Source organism: Microtus oregoni, unplaced genomic scaffold (genome assembly GCF_018167655.1).
Source record: "Microtus oregoni isolate MIOR12 unplaced genomic scaffold, Mior012 000027F_ref0000203, whole genome shotgun sequence".
Classification (NCBI taxonomy): domain Eukaryota; kingdom Metazoa; phylum Chordata; class Mammalia; order Rodentia; family Cricetidae; genus Microtus; species Microtus oregoni.
Window position 1 is genome coordinate 15,765,520 of NW_024543086.1, and position 23,407 is coordinate 15,788,926.

General features: G+C 48.2%; 2 protein-coding genes across 2 annotated transcripts in view; one reads left to right on the forward strand and one right to left on the reverse strand.

Annotated features, from left to right (window-relative positions):
* Positions 1–8,436, reverse strand: part of Stk10 (serine/threonine kinase 10) — a 102,168-nt gene extending 93,732 nt beyond the window's left edge. Inside the window, exon 1 of the mRNA XM_041676254.1 lies at positions 8,186–8,436. Within this exon, the coding sequence (XP_041532188.1) occupies positions 8,186–8,341 (156 nt within the window). The 5' untranslated portion in view covers positions 8,342–8,436. The remainder of the gene's footprint in view (positions 1–8,185) is intronic.
* A 6,759-nt stretch (positions 8,437–15,195) lies between these two features.
* Positions 15,196–22,148, forward strand: Efcab9 (EF-hand calcium binding domain 9). Its single transcript, XM_041675836.1, has 4 exons — positions 15,196–15,331; positions 19,897–20,045; positions 21,237–21,413; positions 21,957–22,148. The coding sequence occupies exons 1-4, from the start codon at positions 15,196–15,198 to the stop codon at positions 22,146–22,148; spliced, it is 654 nt and encodes a 217-aa protein (XP_041531770.1).
* Positions 22,149–23,407: the final 1,259 nt, after the last annotated feature.

Genomic DNA, 23,407 nt, shown 5'->3' on the forward strand with positions numbered 1-23,407 from the left:
ACTTGCGCACAGGGACTTCAGAAGAAAACGAAATGTCTCTCTGATGACATTTGTCAGATGCTAAAATGACACTGTACTACACAGTAACTCTTTCTAGCAGCCCTGAGCAGCTGCTGGGGTCTGTGGGACATTTCCAGGCCCAACAGCCAGGTTCCCCTGCTCCTACAGATGTGGCCCTTCAAGAACACAAACTAGAAGCTATCAGCAATGAGACGCTTCCAGAGGGGCTGCACCACTGGTCTTCTAGGAGCAATTTCCTGGTTTCAAATGCTGAGGTTGAGTGGCACTGAGCTTAACCTAGGGGAAGTCACACAAACTCACTCTCGGCCAACCAAGCTCAAAAGCTGGGAGTGGGCAACCTGGGTGCCCATGCTTACTCACTTACCTGACCGGCGTCCTTCTCTCTGCCTCCTCATTACCACCTGGCTGCCCTGCCCTTCGGCAGCTTCCATTCACCATGGCTCTCCGTTGGTCCCTGTACAAGCTCTTGATGGGCAGCCCTCAGCCTACAGTGACTGCCCTCCCCCCCCCCCCCCCACTGCTGTCTTCTGAGCGCCTACTCAGACCTCCCGCTGCCCTTTGGTGCCCTAACTCTCCCGACAGCTCTGAGGGTGGCTATCTTATCAGCTCTACTCACACACGGGCTAAAGCCACTTACTCCTCTCACCACACAGTTGCTAAGTAGGGCAGCCAAGATTTGAATGTTCATCTCCCCCATGTCAAGGTTCAATTTTTTTTTCTTACGTAACATGAGGAGGTGACAGATGCAGCAAGCCCTCCACATCTGTGGCTTCCACATCCAACCTGGGGTTAAAAACTTTGGGGGGGAGGGTAACTGCATCTGTACTGAATGTGTACAAACTTCTTTCTGGTCCTTGTCCCCAGTGATGGACGCAGTGCAGTGACTCACACGCAACTTCAGTGCTGCAGGCTTAGAAGTTATCCCAAGATGATGGGGAGCGGGTGGGAGGCTGTGTCAATACTGTTCCCACTTCATAGGACAAAACTGAGCACGCTCGGGTGCAGGTGTCCAAGGGGGGTTCTGGGACCAATTCCCCTGGACGGTGGAGGCGACTCTCCTGCCAGGTGAACTACATACAGCTACGACCCTCTGATTAGTTGGAGGGCTCTGCCTCCTTTCTCATACCCCAGAGCAGGGGCCAGTGTTGAGGATAATCTTGGTGGCCACAACTTAGGTGGTTTACTGGCATCTGGAGGAGAGTGGACACAAGCTGGGGATGCTGAGGACATCTACAAGGCATAGGGCAAGCCCACGACTGTGAACTGAAGTTCTCAGGAGACGGGAGGGGGGCAGAGGGAATAGCAGGAAGGGGAGGAGGGAGGGGCAGGTTATGCCTGTGTTAACGATACAAGGCCAAACAACTAAACTTGAAGATTAGGGAGAATTAAAATGTTGCAGACAAAAGAGGAATTATCGTGGGCTATTTCGTGTCCCTTTGAGAAACTATCCACTGCCTATCCCTGTTCAGACCTAACATCCCTGCAACTACCAAAGCCAAGAACGTCCTCAGAAAGCACTGGAAGGCCACAGCAGAGTTCCCTGTTTTGTCGTGGCCTTCCTAACCCTCGGCCCCACCTACACATCGATTATGACTTACTTTGTTCTGCGACTAATAAAAATCTCATGTGACCCACTTCCACAGTGAAACACAGTACATGGGAAACCTGGGTCTGCGTTCTGGGACCGGCACTCGTATGTGGTCCCAGGACTGACTCATCTCCTCTGAAATGAGAACAGTGTTTTTGTGTTGACACAGTAAAGACTAACCTGGACACCAATGTCAACAGTGCCCAGGCCCAGGGACCACAGCTGAGCTGCAGGCGCCACAGCCTTTCTGCCTTGTTCCTAGGAAAGTGGCAGGGTCAAGACCTTTGCAGAAGCAGCACCCAGAGTGTCAACAATCTTACACAATCCTGGCACTGTCCCGAAGGCACCAGGAGGAAAGCTATTCCTCGCTGTGGACACCTCCTCTGCACTGTGGGCGCCTCCTCACAGACAGCTGAGGCGCAGCAGAAGTCACTGGCTTGGGAAACAAATGGGGCCACTATGGGACATAGATTCTACTGCCCCCCACAGCTGCTGCCCTAAGGTGCCCGCAGAGGTTTCTTCCTCACCTAGGTAACCTCAAGGGATGGGGACTGTGTGAGGTTAGTGTTTCTTTTATCCCGCTGTACTCACACCTACCATGGCCTATTCTGAGGTGACCGGAAGATGTCCTGTGTGACATCACCAAGGCCAGCAGCGATGCAAAAGGATTAGCAGTAGCAGCCCCTTGCCTGGTGCCCTCGAGGGACAGGGTACTCTGACAAGTGAGGAATGGCTTCACAATAGCTTGGATTAGAGTTTAAAAATACTAGGCTGAGAGGAAACAAGGTTACAGCCTAGGGGCAGGATCTCTTTCCGGTGTAGGAGTAGAAGAGGAGTAGGGGAGGAGGAGGAAGAGGAGGAGGATACAGGAGGCCCTGCTACAGCCCCAGGGGAGCCAGGCGGAAACCCAGGCTTTCCAACTCTGAGGAGCAGCAAGGGGAAAGAAGGGAAGGCCTGGCCTGGAGGGGTGGAGGCCTTCAGCACTGCCTGCCTGGCTCTGCCTAGCCCGGCAAAACAGCTCCCAAAGCCAGCAGAGCTGAGGGCACCTGAGGTCTGGGCACAGCTGCCAAAGGCCCCTCACTCTCTGGGGAGCCGCAAAGACTCTGGGGTTGGCTGTTAGCAAGAGAAGGTAGCAAAGGGCCTTCCACAAATTTAACTCATCGTATTTCCAAAAGCACCCAAGCCAGGCATACCCTCTGACCCATTCATTCCTACCTGGGAATCTAGCCTAAAAATGCATTTAAAACATAGAATTCTCCAAACAAGCTGCTCACCAACCTAGTCAGCTCTGCTATAACGTTAACTTTGAAACGTGCCATTTTGTTGCAAGGCCATTGACACGCCAGAGAACAATTTTATCCTAATGCTAACTAGGTCAACCTGGCTTAAGTGTCAGGCAAAAAAAATAAATAAATAAATAATAAAAATAAAAATGGCAGATGACAGTAGTTCAGAGCAAACCCAAGGAGTGCAAAATGCATGAGGACACCTCCAAACACACTGTGGGCCAGACAACCCCAACCCCCAACTATCCCCAAGCTGTGCCCTCCTGCATCTCCTGCTTACTGTCACTGATTTCCTATCCACACCAGGTCAGCCTGCACAGATCTGGGCCTCTGAGGGTGTGCGTCTTACATCACAGAATACGCAGAGTGCCCACTACAAACCTGACAGGACAAGAACCGAACAAGTTTGTTAGTTTAAAAATGAAATGAAGCCAGACGGTGGTGGTGCACGCCTTTAATCCCAGCACTCAGGAGGAAGACAAGCTGATAGATCTCTGTGAGTTCAAGGCCAGCCTGGTCTACAGAGTGAGTTTCAGGACAGCCGGGACTATAAGAAACCCTGCCTCAATATAAACAAACAATAAATACATAATATGAAAAAGACAGCCAGACACAATGCCCCATGTCTGTATTACCAGCCACATAAGGGGCTGGGGAAGGAAGATTGCTTGAGGCCAGGAAGGAATCTGGGGCCAGTCTTAGAAGCACAGCAAGACCCTCTTTCAAAAAACTAAAAAGGGACACAAAAGTACAGGCTAAGGGACCATATCAGTGTAGGATGTTTGCCTCATGTGCACACCTGGACCCAGCACTGAAGGCTATAAACACAGTGATCTATGGGACTTAAGGTGACTTTACCTTTTTTTAGATCTTCTACTCCCCCTCCCACCATCTTGATTTTAAAAATTAACCTGTTTGCTTGTTTGTTTGGTTGGTTGGTTTGGCTTTTCCAGACATGGTTTCTCCATATAGCCCTGGCTGTGCTGGAACTCTCTCTGTAGACCAGGCTGGCCTCAAACTCAGAGATCCGCCTGCCTCTGCCTTCCCAATGCTGGGATTAAAGGTGTGCATCACCATGACTGAGTACAAATTAACATCTTAGAAGCTTAAAGACAAACACTCAAAGCCAGAGCAATCTCCAAAAAGCAAAGAAACAACCTCAACCACTAGCCTGTCCCTTTCGGTCCTACACTCAGCAGCCCTCGAAGAACAGAACACAGGATTAGTTGGCGGCACTCAGCATCAGTCTCTGCTGAGGGCAGAGCTTTCCGCTGCAGAGACTAAACACTTCCTCTCCTCCCTACCCCACCTTAGAGGAGATGATTGCCCACGATAAGAACTCTGAAAACATGCCACCCATATGCCTTGTTTTGAATTCGAGCAATGAACTAGAAATGACTTTCTTTCAGAACCAATTTTCTATCACAGGAATGTGATAACAATGGCCTTGACCTAAATCAGTCCTCCCTTTGTCTCCTGAGGCTGATCAGAAAGTTGAGGGGGGAAGGGGCTCCCCGTCTTGGAGACATCGGATGCTACCACTCTCTCGAGTCCATGGGAATCCTCTCCTCACCATGCTGAGGAACGGAGCCTCCCAAGACTTGGCAGGCTAGGGAAGCCCCAAGAAGGTCTCTACCATGGAGGCTATGGACAGAAGCTCCGTTCTTTAGAGGATGGGGTGGGAATGGACATCCTTCCCCTCCCATAGCCAACTGCTTTCCCAGTGCCATGCCAACCGCAATAGCTGGTCCTAGCCATTTAACCAAGATGGAATTTCTGTCTAATACTGCCTCAGAGACCGGGCCAAAGAACCAGGAAGTGATAGAGGTCATGGCCCTGGATTAGAAGGTTTTAGTTAAAAAAAAAAAAAAAAAGGCCGTTGGTGGCACACGCCTTTAATCCCAGCACTTGGGAGGCAGAGGCAGGCGGATCTCTGTGAGTTCAAGACCAGCCTGGTCTACAAGAGCTAGTTCCAGGACAAGCTCCAAAACCACAAAGAAACCCTGTCTCGAAAAAGAAAAAAAAAAAGGCCTATATCAGTGCTCTGGGAAAGGCCAAGGCCAAGGAAGCAACAGCTCCTCTGGACAGGCAGGCTGGTGACAGGGCACTGTGACCAGGGAATGGCTCCCTGAGTTGAATATCAAGGAAAAAGTATTCAAGTAAGGGTCTAGTCCCTTCCACCCTCTGGAATCTAGCAATCACACATTCATAAACTTTAGTTCTGCATGTCATACACGAAGGTCATGGAGACAACACAGACATGTGTCACTCAATAATGGGGACACGTTCTGACAAATGCCTCATCGGGTGATTTCACCAACACAGGAGATACAGCGTGTGCTTACACAATCCTCACACATGCGCAGGGCATGGCTTCCTTTCCCTGGGCTCCACGGTGTGTCTATGTGGACATCACACACACATGGTAATAGTATAGCCTATTGTATCCAGGGCCATGGCAAACAAAACAGCACAATCAAGAGCTCCATCAGTAAGGGCTTGTCGCACAAGAAAGACCCTGTGTTCAGATCCCAACACCTACACGAAAAGGTCAGTGTGGGAATCCAGTCCCAAGGCTGGGGAGGCAGAAGCAGGAGGATCCCTGGGGCTGCTGACCAGCCAATCTAGCTAAATTAGTGGGCTCCAGGCTCAGTAAAGACCCTGTCTCAAGAAATACAGTGGAGGTCGATTCAGGAAGAAACCCAGTGTCCATCTCTATCCTCCATACACAAGTGCACACATGTTCATGAACACCTGCACATATGTGGGCGCGTGCACACACACACACACACACACCAAAAAAAAACCCTAAACACAACATGAAATGATAGATATCAAGAGACACGGCAAACTAGAGACAGGCCAGGTTCTGCCAGCTTTGCAGGACACTTTGGAGGAACTTTTCGAAGTTGAAGTAGGAAGTATACTTTGGAGAAAGCACATCACATAGGAGGTACACAACAGTGACCTGTTATTCTCATCAAGTACCTGGCGTGGTAAGCCATTTCTATATGCATGAGGCGCAGGTTTGCTATGTCAGCATCACCTCAAGCACGAGAGGAATGTTTTGCATGCCAGCTATGGCACTGGGCAACTGGAGAGTTTCAGCGCCTTGAGTGTCATGCATGGGGTTATCTATGCAACCCATCATTGACCCTGACAAACTATCCAGATGACCAGATGCCCGTCTCAGTCTCCCTTCCCCTTGTCTTGCCATAGAGTAATCTCCCAGCTTTGGGAACCAGGGTCACGCCTCAAAGGGGTTTATATGCTCTGGAGACCCAGGGAGCGACAAAACGCTGAGTAATCGCAGAGTCCCTTAGTGGGAACTGCCTGACAACTGTGGAGTTTTCCCCAGCAAGCAGAAATGACATGGGAAACTCTTAATCTCTGGAAAGCAAAGTTTGCATTTGAGTTTAAATAAAAATGAGTCATATAAAGCCAGAACAGGACCCTTGGGGACAAAGGGCAAGCTAGAGACAGATGAGGTTCCACAAGCATGGCAGGACACATTACCAGGAAACTTTAGAAAGTTCAAGAGTGCTTTAAAGTAATGATAGAGAATATCGCATAGTAGGTACACAAGAAGGTGACTGAAAGTCTCTAAGAGACAAAAAAAAAAAAAAAAAAAAACAAACATGGTGAACCCAGAGCATGCACTAAAAACCAGCTGAACATCAGAGACTGTGAGTCAGGTGGGGGCTGACCCAAGTCAGCAGCCCTGACAGTGCACAGGACACCTCTGCAGGAGCAGACAAGAGAGAGAGCTGAGAAGCTGGGGACCATTTCCTAATGCCACTAGGAAGCCACAATGTAGCAGAAGAGAGAACGTGAGCACAGAGGTAAGGGTGGGATGGCCTGGTAACCCTCAAACCAGGGCAAATCCCTTAGCCAAAGGGCAGCAAATTCATTCAGCTGGAATGCCAGATGACCTCTGCCTGACTCCCCCACCAGGGAACTTTGCTCTAGTGGGGGTTCCTCAGCTCTGACAGGAAGTGTAGTTCAGAGGAGGTCTCCATGGGTCTGACTGGCCTCCCAACTGCCACTGCTCCAAGCCTCTGGGGAACTCGGAAGTGCTGAGTGAGGCCTGAGAGTCTTGGTTTCTTTCTTTTTGTTTTGTTTTTGTTTTCTCGAGACAGGGTTTCTCTATGTAGCCCTGGCTGTCCTGGAACTCCCTCTGTAGACCAGGCTGGTCTCAAACTCAGAGATCTGCCTGCCTCTTCTGTGATTAAAGATGTGTGCCATCACACCCAGCTGCGAGTCTTAGCTTCTAAAGAGCCTCTCAACGATGCTAATGCACCTCTCCTAGGGTGCACACATCTGCGATGAGGCTCTAGCCAACCAATTTCAAGTCAAAGTGAGCAAGCCTCAACGTGGGGAGCTGGAGAAGCCCTTTCTGGAGTCCAGTATCCTGAAAGGGCAATCCTAGTGTCAGTGAGCACTCTAACTACAGAAGCCCCAAGGACAGTGACTTACAGCTTAGGTGGGCAGCTAACAGCAGCTGGACTATGGGACTCTCCCAATAAAAGTAGGGGATGCTAGCCTGCAGTGGCCAAGCCTACAGAACAAGCTACTCCAGAGACGGAGGCACGCTGATCTCAAGTTGGGAGACCAGCCTGAGAAACATAACAAGACTCCATCATGGGGTCGGGGGGGGGGCCTTTTTCCTGAAGGAAATGAGAAAGGGTGGAGTCAAGATGGACCAGTTAGGTACCTTAAACAACCCAGGCACTCAGAACTTGTTCAGAGGACCAAACCTCAGGAGCTGTCCTCTGCACACGTGTCTAAAAGGAATCATCCCTGCCCCACCCACTCCTCCGCACAGACTCTGCCCTGTCTTCCTCCAGGGGAGAGGTAACTGCAGACAGGGAGCCTCCGGTGACTCAGGCGTCCAGAAGCCAAATCTGTGCCCTGCAGCTGCAGTCACAGGACCCTGTCCTCGCCTTCCGTTGAGCCCTCCAGCCGCAGCCTGTTCTCGCTCACCCCAGGGTCCCTCTGTCCACCCTGAGTGTCTGTCTTAGGCTCATCTTCAGGAGTGTCCCTAACTCCCAACCCTCCCAGGTACAGTCCTGAGCCTTAACATTCCCATAACATTGGTGTAGTCCCGCTTTAAAAGATGTGCCACCATCACCGTGTTCCCGGGGGCGCCTCGGGTAGCCCCCCTGGGATGCTGAGGTCCTACAAACGTCCCTTTGTGTCCAGTGCGGGGCACACAGGAAGTGCTCAGAAGCAGCTGCGCGGGGGTCAGGGGCTCTCAGGGCCCGGCAGGCGCAGTCAACGAGACCCTCACCTTGTAGACTTTGCCGAAGGCGCCATCGCCCAGCTCGCCCACAATCTCCCACACGTCGTTGGGGTCCAGGTCCCGGCGAACGTGCTCATATTCACGGGACTTTCTCTTCTCGAAGGTGGATAAGCGCAAGATGCGGCGGAAATTGGCGAAAGCCATGCTGGGTCCGGAGCGCGGCGGGAGAACTTGCGGCTTCTCAGAGCCGCCCTCCCCGCAGCGCAGCGCCGGCCGAGTGAGTCCACCGCTGCCGGGAGCTGCCGGAACCGCGGCCCGCCCCGCCCCGCCCCGCCGCGCCCCGCCCCCTCCTGGACCCGCCCGCAGGACGCCCGGCACCCGCGCGCACGCCAGTCCCCGCCGGCTCCACCTGCTCCGCGGCGCCCCGAGACCCCTCAATTGGCTGCGGGAGCTCCCGGTTCCGCCCGCGCCGCGGGGCACTCTGGAGACTGTAGTCCGCCGGATGGCCGGCCCGCGGGCCCGCTGCGCCTCACGGAACCCCAAACCTTCGGGGTTCAGCTGACGTCCTGCGATCGTCGTTGGTGCCAAGCTGGTGCATCGGCGAGTAGAATGTGCCTACAGCGGACTGGCTCGCCCTTTTCCCGCGCGGGACTTCTGCGCCCTTCGCCCCGTGGATCACGCCTGTCCTTGTTGCTCCTCGCCCCAGGGTTCACACAAGTTCCAGGGTCCCTTCACTCCTCTTCCTGCGTGGGTCTCAAGCGCGGTGCTGCCTCCAAGCGCGCAGAAGTCAGAGCCCCGCGCGCCCCCCAATCCAGCTCTTTTCCTGCCCCCGCCACAGGACAAGAAACGTTAAGAGTCCCTTTAGGACCTATTAGGCTTCGTGGTAGGTTAGCAGATATATTCCTTATTAAGTAAAACTTTCTAGTTCTTTTACCAATTAAAAAAAAAAAAGAGAGATAAAACCGGAGACATCTCGGGAACCGTCCTCCATCCTGGCGTCGGGACCCTCGTCGCTCTACCTTATCTGCTGGCAACCTGCAGATTGCACAGCGTCTTTTCCGGGTATCAGGACGTGGGTTCTAGAGCAGTTCTGCGGGCTGAGCAGCTGCAAGGCCTATGATGGTGACACCCCCCCGCCCCCAACAAGTGAGTCTGACACTTGGGCACCCTCACCTCGAGAAAGTCTTTAGATTGCCACTCCCTTTCCTTGGGACTCTGTTCGAAAATATCCCTGGAGCCGCGCGCAGGCACCGAGTGTAGTTTCCCGTTACGAAAGTCGGCTGGAGAGTGAATTCGATGCCCCAAGGATTCGTGCAAAGGGCGCCCCGAATAAAAAGGCTGCCCCAATTCCGATTGTTCCCGCCACTGAATGAGTGTGAGGAAATTTTATCATCAAAAGAAGGAAATGTCACGCAAAATGGCTCTCGTTAAGTCAGCCTGTTAAAGAGCCAAAGGGTAGATCTGTGTCACTGGGTTCCTTGGGACCCGCTGAAGTCTGTGCAGCTATACCGGGTAGGTAGAGGGTCAGAACGCGCTGACCAGTCCCGGGAGTTGCAGAAGAAAACAAAGTGAGAATAAAAATAGAACGGTCCTCAAAAAAATGTCATGATACTTGAAGGAAAGCAGACCTAAAGAGTGCATGAGGTATGACGGCATTTATATGACCGCACCAGAAAAGGCAAAGCTGTGGAAAGCCGGCTAAGGGTTGGCTTCCAGACGCGGACTGGCTGGAAAGAGCCATGCAGAATCTCACAGGGGTGATGAAAATGACAGGAAACAGAACTACAGTGACAGTTCCGCAACTCAGGAAACTTGTCACACGTCACTAGAGTGACTTTTGTTTTTGTAAGTTGTTGGGGGGGTATGTAAATTATATATAAAAAACATAGCAATAAAAAGGAGGCTCAAGAGAGCCAAGTTACTTTGAAACTTATGTTAAATAGGGTTTCCTTCCCTTCTTCATCTGTCTCTGGCTACGGGGCCTCACAGTGACCTAGTGATGAATGAAGACAGATGGAGGGCTGTGCCCTTCCCCAACCCTACTTTCTGGAACAACTTAAAATAGAAATTATTGATTCCTGGTAAGTTTGATAAATAGTGCTTCAATGTGTATATCTCAATTAATGAGTCTGAGTTTTGCATAGTTTTGTTGCTTTTGTTTGTTTTTGAGACAGGGTTTCTCTGTGAGACAACCCTGGCTGTTCTGGAACTCACTTTGTAGACCAGGCTGGCCTCGAACTCAAGAGATCCACATGCCTCTTCCTCAAAAATGCTGGGGCTAAAGGTGTGTACCGCCACTGCCCCGGCGAGTTTGCATAGTTTTTGCTGGTCTGTGTCCTTTGCCATTTTTTGTTGTTTTGGGTTGGGGGTGTGAGCGATTTGTTTTGTTTTGTGTGAGTCAGGGTCTCTCTATGTAGTCCTGGCTGTCCTTTAACTTGGCCTCAAACTCACAGAGATCCTCCTGTCTCTAACTCCCGAGTGCTGGGATTAAAGGGGTACGCCACCACGCCCTACTCTACACATTTTATAAAAAATCAGATTTCCTATGTTTTTTGTTGTAGGAATTTTATCGTTTATTTCTGTGTGCATTTGTGGTTATGTGTGTATGTGAGAGTGTGCAAGGGTATGTATACATATGTGGAGGCCAGAGGACACTTTCAAAAGTTGCTTCTCAGGGCTGGAGAGATGTCTCTGCAGTTAAGAGCGCTGACTGCTCTTCCAGAGGACCCAGGTAATTCCCAGCACCCACATGGCAGCTAACAGCTGTCTGTAACTCCAAGATCTGACCTCCTCACACAGACATACACTCAGGTAAGGACACCAATGCAAATAAAATAAAAATAAATAGATTATTAGGAAAATAAAAATAGATTTTTAAAGGCATTTCTTTTTTTAAGTTTTATTTATTTATTATGTATACAGTATACTGCCTGCGTGTATCCCTGCAGGCCAGAAGAGGGCACCAAATCTTACTGCAGATGGTTGTGAGCCACCATGTAGTTGCTGAGACTTGAACTCAGGACCTTTGGAAGAAGAGCAGGCAAAGCTCTTAACTACTGAGTCATCTCTCCAGCCCTAAATAGATTTTAAAAAAAAGAGTTGGTTCTCTCCTTCCACCATGTGGGTCCTGAGGATTAACTCAGGTCCTCAGCAGCCCTCCCCAGGCCCCACTGGGCCATCTCATTGTACCTGAATTTTTAAAAATACTATCTTGTTGGGTTTAGATCTTGAAAATGTTTCCTCTCAACCTTTCATCCATATGTTAACTTTGCTCCTGGTATCTTCTGTGGAGCAAGTATGAATAATATTGATATAATGAAATCTGCTTTTATCTTCATATGTGAGTATTTCCCTGCCACGGAGGACTGAGCCCTGGACCTTGTACACAGGAAATATCTCTGACAGAACTATACCACCAGGTGGCCTATATTTTTTAACTTGGAAAAAAATCAACTTAAGGGACTGGAGAGATGGCTCAGAGGTTAAGAACACTGACTCCCCTTCCAGAGGACCCAGGTTCAGTTCCCAGCACCCACACGGCAGTGCAGGCATCTGGTACTCCTGTTCCATGTGCTGACATCCTCTTCTGGCCTTCCTAGGCATATATGCAGGCAAAACACTCAAAACATCAATTTAGGCCAGACATGGTGGTGCATACCCTTAATCCCAGCATTTAGGAGGCAAGGGCAGGCGGATTTCTGTGAGTCTGAGGCTATCCTGGTATATAGATCAAGTGCCAGAACAGGCTCCAAAGCTAAACAGTGAAACCCTATCTTAAAAAGCCAAAAACCAAACCAAACCAAACCAAAATAACAACAAAGCAGGGCCGTGGTGGCACATGCCTGTAATCCCAGCACATGGAAGGCAGAGGCAGGCAGGTATCTGTTAGTTCGAGGTCAGCCTGGTCTACAGAGTGAGTTCCAGGACAGCCAGAGCTGTTACACAAAGAAACCTTGTCTTGAAGAGAAACAACAAACAAAAAGAGAACAAGAATCAAGTTTATTGAGATTTAATCTACATTAAATAGAAAGGCACCCCGTAAGGCTGTCACAGTCCAGGTAAAGAACATCTCCATTGCCGGCGATGGTGACACACGCCTTTAATCCCAGCACTCGGGAGGCAGAGGCAGGCGGAGTTCAAGACCAGCCTGGTCTACAGAGCTAGTTTCAGGACAGGCTCCAAAGCCACAGAGAAACCCTGTCTCGAAAAACCAAAAAAAAAAAAAAAAAAAAAAAGAACATCTCCATTGCCTCTTTAGGCAATTCTCATCCCACTCCTTTCAAACTTTTTTTCCAGTGCTGGACATTAAACCCAGGCCCTCGTGCATGCCAGGCAAGTGCCTCATACACTGGCCACACACTGACCTGGGTTTAGCTTCTTTGAACTCAGCATGTTTCCGAGATTCATCGTGTTGGATGTATTCATGGCTCACTCATCTTCATTGTCGGGTAGTATTGCACTGTCTGGATAGACCATCGTCATAAATACGAGGGACATAAAAACTGCGAGGGACAGTGGGTGTTGGGTTCTACCCATCTGCTTATTATTAATAAAGCTGACACAAACACGTGGTGTTAAGAGTCTGCATGGAAATGATGGCGCTCAGGACATATGACCTCAAAATATGTTGCTTTGTTGACCTTCATTCATCAGGTCTTTTTCCCATCTTTGAAGGCAAGGATAAAGGCTTTAATAGGATGTTTAAAAGGATAAAGGGTGAGACTCAACTCAACTGGTCCCTTACAACCACCGGGCAATCCTCTCTGACCTCCAGCCTCACTCCCTACAAATGAGTTTCCATTCTTCACTAAGTCTTAACATCACACAAGTGCACCTATATCTTTGAGTCTGCGTTTCCTTATGAACACGCCCATCCACAGACAACTTAACAAATAGTCATGATAGTGCTCTCCTGTAATCCCAGCATCCAGGAAGCAAAGCCACACAGTGAGCTCCAGGCAGCCTGAGTCACAGCAAGACCCTGTCTCAAAAAACAAAAAATATAGCTGAGTGGTGGTGGCTCGCCTTTAATTCCAGCACTCAGGAAGATCTCTGTGAGTTCAAGGCCAGCCTACAGAGTTCAAGGACAGTCAGGGCTACATCTTGTCTCAAAAATCAAACAGCCGAGTGGTGGTGATGCACGCCTTTAATTCCAGCACTCAGGAGGCAAAGGCAGGTGGATCTCTGTGAATTCGAGGCCAGCCTGATTTACCCTGCCTTTGATTTTACTAAATGTGTGGGAGTTTTTGCCACACCAGACAGTTTTCTGCAGACACCCCAGGGGTGTACACAAGTCACTTTAATTCTGACACTGGGGATTAGCATAGACCCCACAGCTTAAGGGATCCATCCCACAAGCCTGCTTCACCCTTGGGACACTCCAGTCATACGTTCAGGGTGTCTTCTGGATTTTTGAGTAACCAGTCATAACATCAGAGGTTCCCATGATCTAGAAAGTCAGATAGAACTGTGTGTATGCACACATATATATGTCCATCACACATACAGGTATAGCAATGAACATATGTTTGCACACAGACCGATAACCAAATATAGAGTTTTGCAATTTGGCTCATATACACATTCATACAAAAACCAATACAGCCGGGCGATGGTGGCGCACACCTTTAATCCCAGCACCTGGGAGGCAGAGGCAGGCGGATATCTGTGAGTTCGAGACCAGCCTGGTCTACAGAGCTAGTTCCAGGAACAGGCTCCAAAGCTACAGAGAAACCCTGTCTCGAAAAACCAAAAAAAAAAAAAAATACAATTTTAAAAACACAAATTGTAAGGAAAAAATACAGGTTTTAGAACTGAAATGATTTCTGAAGCATGATACATGATGCATAGATCTGGGCTTCTTGATTGGAGCAGCTCTTCAGACTTCTAAGAGGCAATCAGCTGACATGGTATTTGAGGGTGTTGGATGATTATCCTCCAGCGGGATAACTTTGAAGACTCATGTTTTTTTTTTTTTAAATATATACCCAAATATTTGCACATTAGCCGTTTTGTCTGAGACTTGCTTCTAAATAACCCAGGAACTGCGATGAATCCAAAGGAATATGGATGAGCTGGGGCAGGTCTGGACTGTGTGTGGGTGGACCTGAGGTGTGTGAGGTGGACCCATGAATCTGTTCCCCTTTGGATAGGCCTGAAATAGTCCATCGTGGAAGAGAGAAGGGAGCAGCGGTGATGGTGTTAGTCGGGCTTCCTGCTTTGACTTCTGGCCCGCGACACTTTGTGGTCTTTTAAAAACTCTTTCTTGGCTGGGCATTGGTGACGCACGCATTTAATCCCAGCACTCAGGAAGCAGAGGGAGGCGGATCTCTGTGAGTTCGAGGCCAGCCTGGTCTACAGTGTGAGTTCCAGGACAGTCAAAGCTACACAGAGAAACCTTGTCTTTGAAAAACAAAAAACAACAAGCAAACAAACAAAAAACTCCTTAGCTAGGCAGTGGTGGTGTGCGCCTTTAATCCCAGCATCTGGGTGGCAGAGGCAAGCAGATCTTGTGAGTTCAAGATCATCTTGATCTACAAAGTGAACACCAGGTGGGCTAGGATGTTGATAGTAAAGACAATCTCTATCTCTCTTCATATAATATATATATATATATATACACATATACACACATATACATATATGTGTGTATGTATGTATAACAAGTATACCACTATACATATACATATATGTATATTATATAACCTAAACATTTATGTGGACACAAATCCCTTCCCTTTGGCTTTATATGAGTATATTTGTTCGAGGCTCTTTCCGTACTCTGTGTGCGCTTCCATTTCCTTTCCTAACACGTACATCTTGTCTAGGGTGGCTCTGAGAGCCACTTTGGCCCTGGGCTTGGTGGCCCCTAGAGGTCAGCCAGGAAACACCCAACATCAAAGGCAGAGAACTGTGAGGAGCCATTTCATTCCCTCCCATTGTCTCCTCTAGGCATGCTGGGTCATCTCAGGGACCCTGTCCAACATTCTAGTTCTGAGGCAGAACTCTCTGTTCCGCATCAGGTCGCCGGAGCCTCCCTCTGGCTGAAAGCTGCCGAGATGAAAGTGAAGCAAGGGTCTTTTCTGTGGTACCTTTACCTGGACAAAATCTACTGCTTGTTGTCTTTGAGAAATGTGAAGGCCTTGATGGAGTATTTTCACCTTCTGGACGCACATCGAAGGAACACTTTGAATGGTCAGTTCTTCCCCACACAGAACCCAAAACGATCTCCTTAACATTTATTTCACCTTGTCAAGGAAGCCCGGAGAGAACCTGCTAACAGCTGAGCCTGATGGTAGTTCAGTGCAGAGGATGAAGCCACAGGTTCTGGGGTCAGGCTGGGCTCTACCCACAATTCCTTGGTGGTTTGTTGAGCGGGTGATCTCCAACTTGAGGCTCAGTTTCTTCTTCTACCTTCTCATGTCTCTCCCACCCCTGTCATCCCTCTCCTCCCCACAGGGTTCTCTCCCACCCCTGTGCCATCCCCTTCCTCCCACAGGGTCCTCTCCCACCCGTCATCCCCCTCCTCCCCACAGGGTCCTCTCCCACCCCTGTCATCCCTCTCCTCCCCACAGGGTTCTCTCCCACCCCTGTGCCATCCCCTTCCTCCCACAGAGTCCTCTCCCACCCGTCATCCCCCTCCTCCCCACAGGGTCCTCTCCCACATTCAGGTCATTTTGTTGTGCTTTGAGACTCACTGGTTTTAAGCAGGGTTGTCTGTGTCTATGTTTGTGAGTTACCAAAAATGTCCATTAGCTCTGTTACTGAGACCACACGCTAACAAAAGGCCAGGTGAAACAGCCTGTGTTCTTTTTAAACTTCACTATAAATAAGACTTTCAACAAATCCAACCATCGCTCTCACTTCACAGAGGAAAATGTCACAGCGGAGTAAAAACACTCTTTTTTTTTCTTTTTTTTTTGAGACAGGTCTCTCTACCTCTGCCTCCTGAATGCTGAGGTTAAAGGTGTGCACTTAAATTCTTATCTTAAAAAACAAATGAACAGCTGAGTGGTGGTGGCGCACACCTTTAATCCCAGAACTTGGGAGGCAGAGGCAGGAGGATCTCTGTGAGTTTGAGGCCAGCCTAGTCTACAAAAGCTAGTTTCAGGACAGGCTCCAAAGCAACACAGAGAAACCTTATCTCGGAAAAAAAAAAAAAAAAAAAAAAAAACAACAGTAATGGGGCGGTCGTAGCTCAGCAGTAGATAGACATTTTTAGCCTGGACTCAGGTCTCGGCACCGGAAAGAATGAAAGCAAACATCGACTTGAAGACCCTCCTTTTCTACAGTGTCATGCCAAGCTTTCCTCTGTGCATGCAGATTGGCATGAAATGCGATACCGGACCTCCCTGGCCCAGATAAGACAGTTGTAAGGCACCAAGCTGTCCCTCAGAAAGCTAAGCTACACTGTCTCCCTGGGACATTTGTGGAACAGAGTCTCATCTCTCTAGCAACCAAATAATCCCCCAGCGACACAGTACCTGACACAGTCCCCGGGAGGTCCGAGCCTGCTCTCTGATCATCAAGGGTAGGGACGATGACCTGAAAGAGGGACGGTACAGCCTGATGGTTGGTTTGCTTACTGGAAGAACAACTGTAAGCCTCGGGGACCTGGGTGACCGACCAGAGTCATCTTGTTGCAGACAGCATTGATTCCATAGCTACAATGTCCCGCAGGACCCTTTGTCATCACTGTGTGGATACAGGGTGTTGCTCGGAGTGTTCACACCTGGTGGAGCACACAGAAGGGTCCGCCAAGTGGTCAACAGCCCAAAGTCGACATTGTGACCATAGGCTCATTGTGCTCCTGGCTGCTTCCTGCTGGGACTCCAAACAACATTGATGAAGGGTTTTTGCTTTTTTTTTTTTTTAAAAAAAAAGATTTATTTATTTATTTATTTATTACGTATACAATATTCTGTCTGTGTTTTTACCTGCACACCAGAAGAGGGCACCAGATCTCATTACAGATGGTTGTGAGCCATCATATGGTTGCTCGGAATTGAACTCAGTACCTCTGGAAGAGCAGCCAGTGCTCTTAACCATCTCTCCAGCCCGACCAAGTGTTTTATATACTCAGTGGAGCCCAGAGATAGTTTTTTTCTTTTTTAAAGATTTTATTTATTTATTATATATATAGTGTTCTGCCTCCATGTGTGCCTGCAGGCCAGAAGAGGGCACCAGATCTCATTGCAGATGGTTGTGATCCGCCATATGGTTGCTGGGAAATGAACTCAGGACCTCTGGTAGAGCAGCCAGTGCTCTTAACCGCTGAGCCATCTCTCCAGCCCCAGTTTTTTTTTTTCTTTAAAACATTTCAAAAATTTTATGTGTTGGGGTTGGACAGATAGCTTAGTGGTTAAGAGTATTGACTGTTCTTCCAGAAGATCTGAGTTTAATTCCCAGCACCCACATGACAGTTCAGACCTGTCTGTAATTCCAAGATCTGACATCCTCACACAGATATACATGCAGGCAAAACACCAATGCACATAAAATAAAAATAATTAAAACAATATTTTATGTGTATGTTTGGCTGCATGTATGCCTGGTACCCATGGAGACCAAAAAAAACATCAGACCGTCTGGAACTGAAGTTCTAAACAATTATGAGCCATCATGTGGGTGCTGGGAATTGAACTTGGATCCTCTGAAAGAGCAGCCTTAACTCTGAACCCTTAACTTGTGAGCCATCTTTCCAGCCCATTTGTGTTTTGAGACAGAGTCTGACTCAGTAGAAAAAGCTGGGCTTGCACTGGCAGCAATCCTTCTGCCTCAGTCTCACGAGTGCCGAGATTACTGGCATGAGCTGCCACACCCAAATCTGGAGATAGTTTTGGTAATCTAGAGGCAAAGGGGAAGCTGGGCAGGATGGCTGCAAATCTGAGTCCAACGTGGTCTTCTACATAGAATTCCAGGCCAGCCATCAGTGAGATCCCTTATCAACAGCAAAACAAAAGCTACCAACCAAACAAACAAACAAACACATAAGATCACACTTGAAAATCCCATAGCTAGATCTTTTTCTTCCTTTCATTCTTTTTTCTCCCTCCCCCCTCCCCCCTCTCCTTTCTTTTGTTATCTTATTTATTTATTTATTTTTTTTGAGACAGGGTTTCTCTGTGTCCCTGGCGTCCTGGAACTGGATTGGTAGACCAGGCTGGCCTCACACTCAGAGATCTGCCTGTCTCTGACTCCCAAGTTCTGGGATTAAAGGTTTGCACCACTACTGTTGTGCTCAATTGTCATGTAAAATTTCAATTTTGCTTCTGGAACAACTGAAATAACAGAAATGCCACTGCAGACATATTATAAAAGAAAAAACAGAAATAAAGTGGGTGCAGGTGTGTGCTCCTGTGTCTGCCATTCATGGTACCAATAGGCTATGTTTCAACTGGAAAGAGAAAAGGGCTTATTTGATTTACATTCCTAGGTCACAAGCCATCACTGCGCTGCTCCCGCCTTACTCTGGTTGTAATGGCTGGTAAGTGGGCTGACAAGAACCTTCCTGTTCTTTAAGTTACAGTACTTTCCCTGGATGTTTCTGCTTGAATATAGGTTAACGAATGCACAAGAGATGTGGCTTCATAGTAATAAGTGCACAGCTGCCATCAGGCTAGCCCACATATGAGCCCCAACCCTGCCACCCAAAAGTGACCACAGACCAGCAGCAGCCATATCACCCCAGAGCTGGGAGCAGTGTGGAGTCTGTCCTAGGCCACATTCCCTGGGACAGGAGCTGCAGTTGGACGAGAACACTAAGGAGCTAATGTGTTGGTCATGGCCATGGGGGTGGGCTACCACCTTCCTGTCGGGGTCTCAGGGTTTGCTGAGGTGTGGCATTCAAGAAGTGCTCCACACGGGGAAGGCTCCCTCCCTCCACAGTCAGAAAGCCTTTGCTCTGAGTAAGCATGGAAACTCTAGGGACTCTCATAGGAGAGGGATGATTTTTAAACTAACTATTCTGATGAAAGGAATCATGGGAAAAGCTGAGGAGAACATCGGGATCTTTGAAAAGATATTTTATGTGGGTATCTGTATGTGCATGATGTGTGTGTGTGTGTGTGTGTGTGTGTGTGTGTGCATGTGTACATGGGAAAGGCAAAGGGCAACTCTGGGGAGTTCATTCTCTCCTTATACTTTCATATAGGTTCTGGAGATCAAACTCAGGTCTCTAGGCTTACATGAAAAATGTCTTTACTGACAGCCATCTCTCCCACCCACGTGAACATTTTATTTATTTATTATGTACACAGTGTTCTGCTTGCACGTTTGCCTGCAGGCCAGAAGAGGGCACCAGATCTCATTACAGATGGTTATGAGCCACCATGTGGTTGCTGGGAATTGAACTCAGGACCTTTGGAAGAGCAGCCAGTGCTCTTAACCTCTGAGCCATCTCTCCAGCCCAACATCTTTAACATAGCAAAAATGAAGCTGTCCTTCCTCAAACAAAGAGCATCAGCAGCTTGCTGGTCACTGGGGATGTGTGCAAAATCGTCCGTAACTGGGGTCAGGAGCCACATTGTCTGGGTCACATGGTCATGCAGCTTTCGTGACTTGGCATCTGCTTCTCCACAGCAAGGGCAATAAAACCCTTGTGGAATTGTGGAAGGTTTAGTGTGAAGCCAGAAGCAAAATCTTGTCATTCTCCTTCCAGCACTGTAAGCTTCTGGCACTTCTGCATTTTTTTATGTGGCTCTTGGTTTAGCATTTTGGGACTGTTCTAGAACAACCCATCTGGTCCTCTCTTCCTCCAGATGTGCTATTCTTTCATTTCCTCCACCACGTGACTAACATGAAAATCACACATATCAAGAAGATATTCGACATGCTGGACTGGACGGCGATGGGAGAGATTGGTTTTGACCAGTTCTACGTGTTGGTTTGCATTGTTCTGTCGCATCAGGTGAGTACCAGGGTTGGGGGTGGGGCAGAGAGGGCTGCTGTTCCCAGTCTTGATAAAGTCGACAATGAAGTGAGAGCATTTGTAGTGACTTTCCTGTCACTACAAATGGATGGATGGAAAAGAAATGTGAACTTCATTTTTGGTTCCTGAGTCAACCTAGGCATTCTAGCACTACCCCAGCCTCTCTCTGAAGTTGTCACTCATCTCTAGTCCTCCCACGTTGCCCTGCCCACATGCCCACCTTTCTTGGCCTGCCTGTCCTCCATTCCAAGTACCTCACTCGTTCCTGCCCTGATCCCTGGGTTCAGAAACTTTTCTGTGGAGGCTAAAAGAAAGGGAAGGGGGGCGTTGTTCTCTGGGCCACACCCTCGCCATCAAACACCAGTCATGCATTTGCTAGCTTCTGCTGAGGAAAGGTCAAAGCTTCCGGAGAGCATCAGCACACGGTGGCAGCCAGGGTTGTTCATGAGGCAGAACTGACACCACAGAAGGTTCCCTTGAACATGGGGACTCCTTAGGGCCTAGTCCATCTTCACAGCCTTTCCCAAGTTTGGTGTTTGCTTTTTGCTTTAAGCTCTCTAGGGAATGGCTGGTAACTATTTTTTTTTTTTGAGACAGGGTTTCTTTGTGTAGCTTTGGAGCCTGTCCTGGCACTAGCTCTTGTAGATCAGGCTGGCCTGGAACTCATGGAGATCTACCTGCCTCTGCCTCCTGAGTGATGAGATTGAAGGCATGTGCCGCCACCACCTGGCTTAAAAATCTTTTTTAAAAACATTATTATGTAGCCAGGCGGTGGTGGCAGAGGCAGGCGGATCTCTGGGAGTTCGAGGCCAGCCTGGTCTACAAGAGCTAGTTCCAGGACAGGCACCAAAGCTACAGAGAAACCCTGTCTCGAAAAACCAAAAAAAAAAAAAAAAAAAAAAAAACCAAAAAAAAAATACCAACCAAAAAACATTATTATGTATATAATGTTCTACCTACATGTATGCTGCAGGCCAGAAGAGGGCACTGAATCTCATTATAGATGGTTGTGAGCCACCATGTGGTTGCTAGGAATTGAACTCAGGACCTCTGGAAGAGCAGTCAATGCTCTTAAACTTTGAGTTGTCTCTTCACTCCCCAGCTATACAAATCTTAGTGTAACACCATACAGGGTAGCACCAATATTCTTACACATTTCTCTCCAAATAGAACCATCTGGAAGATCAGTTCATGTACCGCCATTCCCGGCCGGTTTTTGACTTGCTTGACTTGAAAGGAGAGTTGAAAATAGATGGAACCGATTTTGATATGTACAGATTTCTCTTCAATATTAAAAAGCAGGAACTCCGGGAGCTTTTCCAAGACTTTGACATCACAGGTGACCGAGTAAGTGCAGATTTAAGAATCATGGGGCAGAGGGCCATGTCCTGTACCGCTGGTAGGGATGGTGAGGAGGAGGCTGGCGGCAGACTGGGAAAACAACGGAGACAAGTGGCTCTGGCAGAGACAGGACCAGCTGTCACATCATGTGGTGCAGACACACAACTATGGAGGCTGCGAGGAGGCAGACTAAGGTGGGGATCACATGGGGGTCAAGAGAAGTGTTTACAGATTTGAATAAGCAGAAAGGAAGAAACTCTATGATAGAACCAAGTGAGAAAAATCCTGAAAAAGCTCCAGGGAGGATGGCAAGTTATGCCTGTGTAAAGGAAAGCAGGTGACCACAGTGGGAGGATGACATGGGAACGTGACAAGGTGACCCTGTTCCCACGATGGTCTGCAACGGACATCACTGTTCCTCGGTACTAGGCCCCCAGCCAGCCTGTAACTAACTCCTATGCCTCTAAGTTTCCAAGATTCCAGAGTAACACACGCTTACCACCTTGCTAAACTTCTTTGTAATTTTTTCTCTCCCTCCCCTAATAAAAGTTGCTTAATTACAAGGAATTTAAGCTGTACACCATCTTCTGCACTGAAAAGTCCATTGACAGGAAGAAAAGGAGGAAACAGAGAGAGGAAGAGAGAGAGCGAGAGAAAGGGAAAGATAAAGAAAAGTATTATCAGCATCTAAAGAAACTGTATTCGACTGGGTTGAACCAGAGGAGTAGAAGTCTCCTTTGATACAGAAGTGAGCATGACTAATTAACATGGCCACAATGAAGAACACCAAAATACACATCTTTATTTTGTGTATGTCTGTATTGTTTGTTTATTTATCTATTTATTCATTGAGACAGGGTCTCACATTGTAGATCTGGTTGGCCTATAACTGGCCATGTAGACCAGGCCGGCCTCAAACTCACAGAGATCTTGCCTCCTGAGTGCTGGGATTTAATTTAGGTTTGTACCATTTATACCCAGTGTCTTTTGAGACAGCGTCTCAAGTAGCCCAGGCTGGCCTCAAACCTACTATATAGTTGAAGATGACTTTGAGCTTCTAATCCTCCTACCTCTATCTTCCAAGTGCTGGGATTACAGGTATGTGTTTCTGCTTGTTTTGTTTTCTGAGACAAAGTTTCTTTGTAGCTTTGGACCCTGTTCTGGAACTCGCTCTGTAGTCAAGGCTGGCCTCAAACTATTCATAGAGATCTGCCTGCCTCTGCCTCCTAAGTGCTGGGATTAAAAGGTATATGCCACCACGGCCCGGCTGGGTGTGTGCTACTATGCCCAGCTATCAAAACTGTTTTTTTTTTTTTTTTTTTTTTTAGTTTTTCGAGACAGGGTTTCTCTGTAGATTTGGAGCCTGTCCTGGCACTAGCTCTTGTAGACCAGGTTGGCCTCAAACTCACAGAGATCCGCCTGCTTCTGCCTCCCAAGTGCTGGGATTAAAGGCGTGCGCCACCACTGCCCGGCTGTTTGTTTCTTTTTCTTTTTCTTTTTTTTTTTAAAGAATCTCTTGTAGCCCAAGCTATTTTTTTTAATATATATTTATTATGTATACAATATTCTGTCTGCATGTATGCCTGCAGGCCAGAAGAGGGCACCAGATCTCATTACAGATGGTTGTGAGCCACCATGTGGTTGCTGGGAATTGAACTCAGGACCTTTGGAAGAGCAGGCAATGCTCTTAACCGCTGAGCCATCTCTCCAGCCCTGTTTGTTTCTTTTTTTTTTTTTTTTTTTAAATATTTATTTATTTATTATGTATACAATATTCTGTCTGTGTGTATGTCTGTAGGCCAGAAGAGGGCACCAGACCTCATTCCAGATGGTTGTGAGCCACCATGTGGTTGCCGGGAATTGAACTCAGGACCTTTGGAAGAGCAGGCAATGCTCTTAACCACTGAGCCATCTCTCCAGCCCCCCCCTGTTTGTTTCTTGAGACAGGGTTTTGCTGTAGTTCTAGAGCCTGTCCTGGAACCAGCTCTTATAGACCAGTC

What these genes read in the sequence shown, in the direction of transcription:
- Efcab9 (XM_041675836.1), top strand. Translation starts at nt 15,196, where the DNA reads ATGAAAGTGAAGCAAGGGTCTTTTCTGTGGTACCTTTACCTGGACAAA. An exon ending in TCGAAGGAACACTTTGAATG is followed by an intron (nt 15,332 to 19,896) that starts GTCAGTTCTTCC and finishes CTCTTCCTCCAG; the next exon opens with ATGTGCTATTCTTTCATTTC. An exon ending in TTGACATCACAGGTGACCGA is followed by an intron (nt 21,414 to 21,956) that starts GTAAGTGCAGAT and finishes CCCTAATAAAAG; the next exon opens with TTGCTTAATTACAAGGAATT.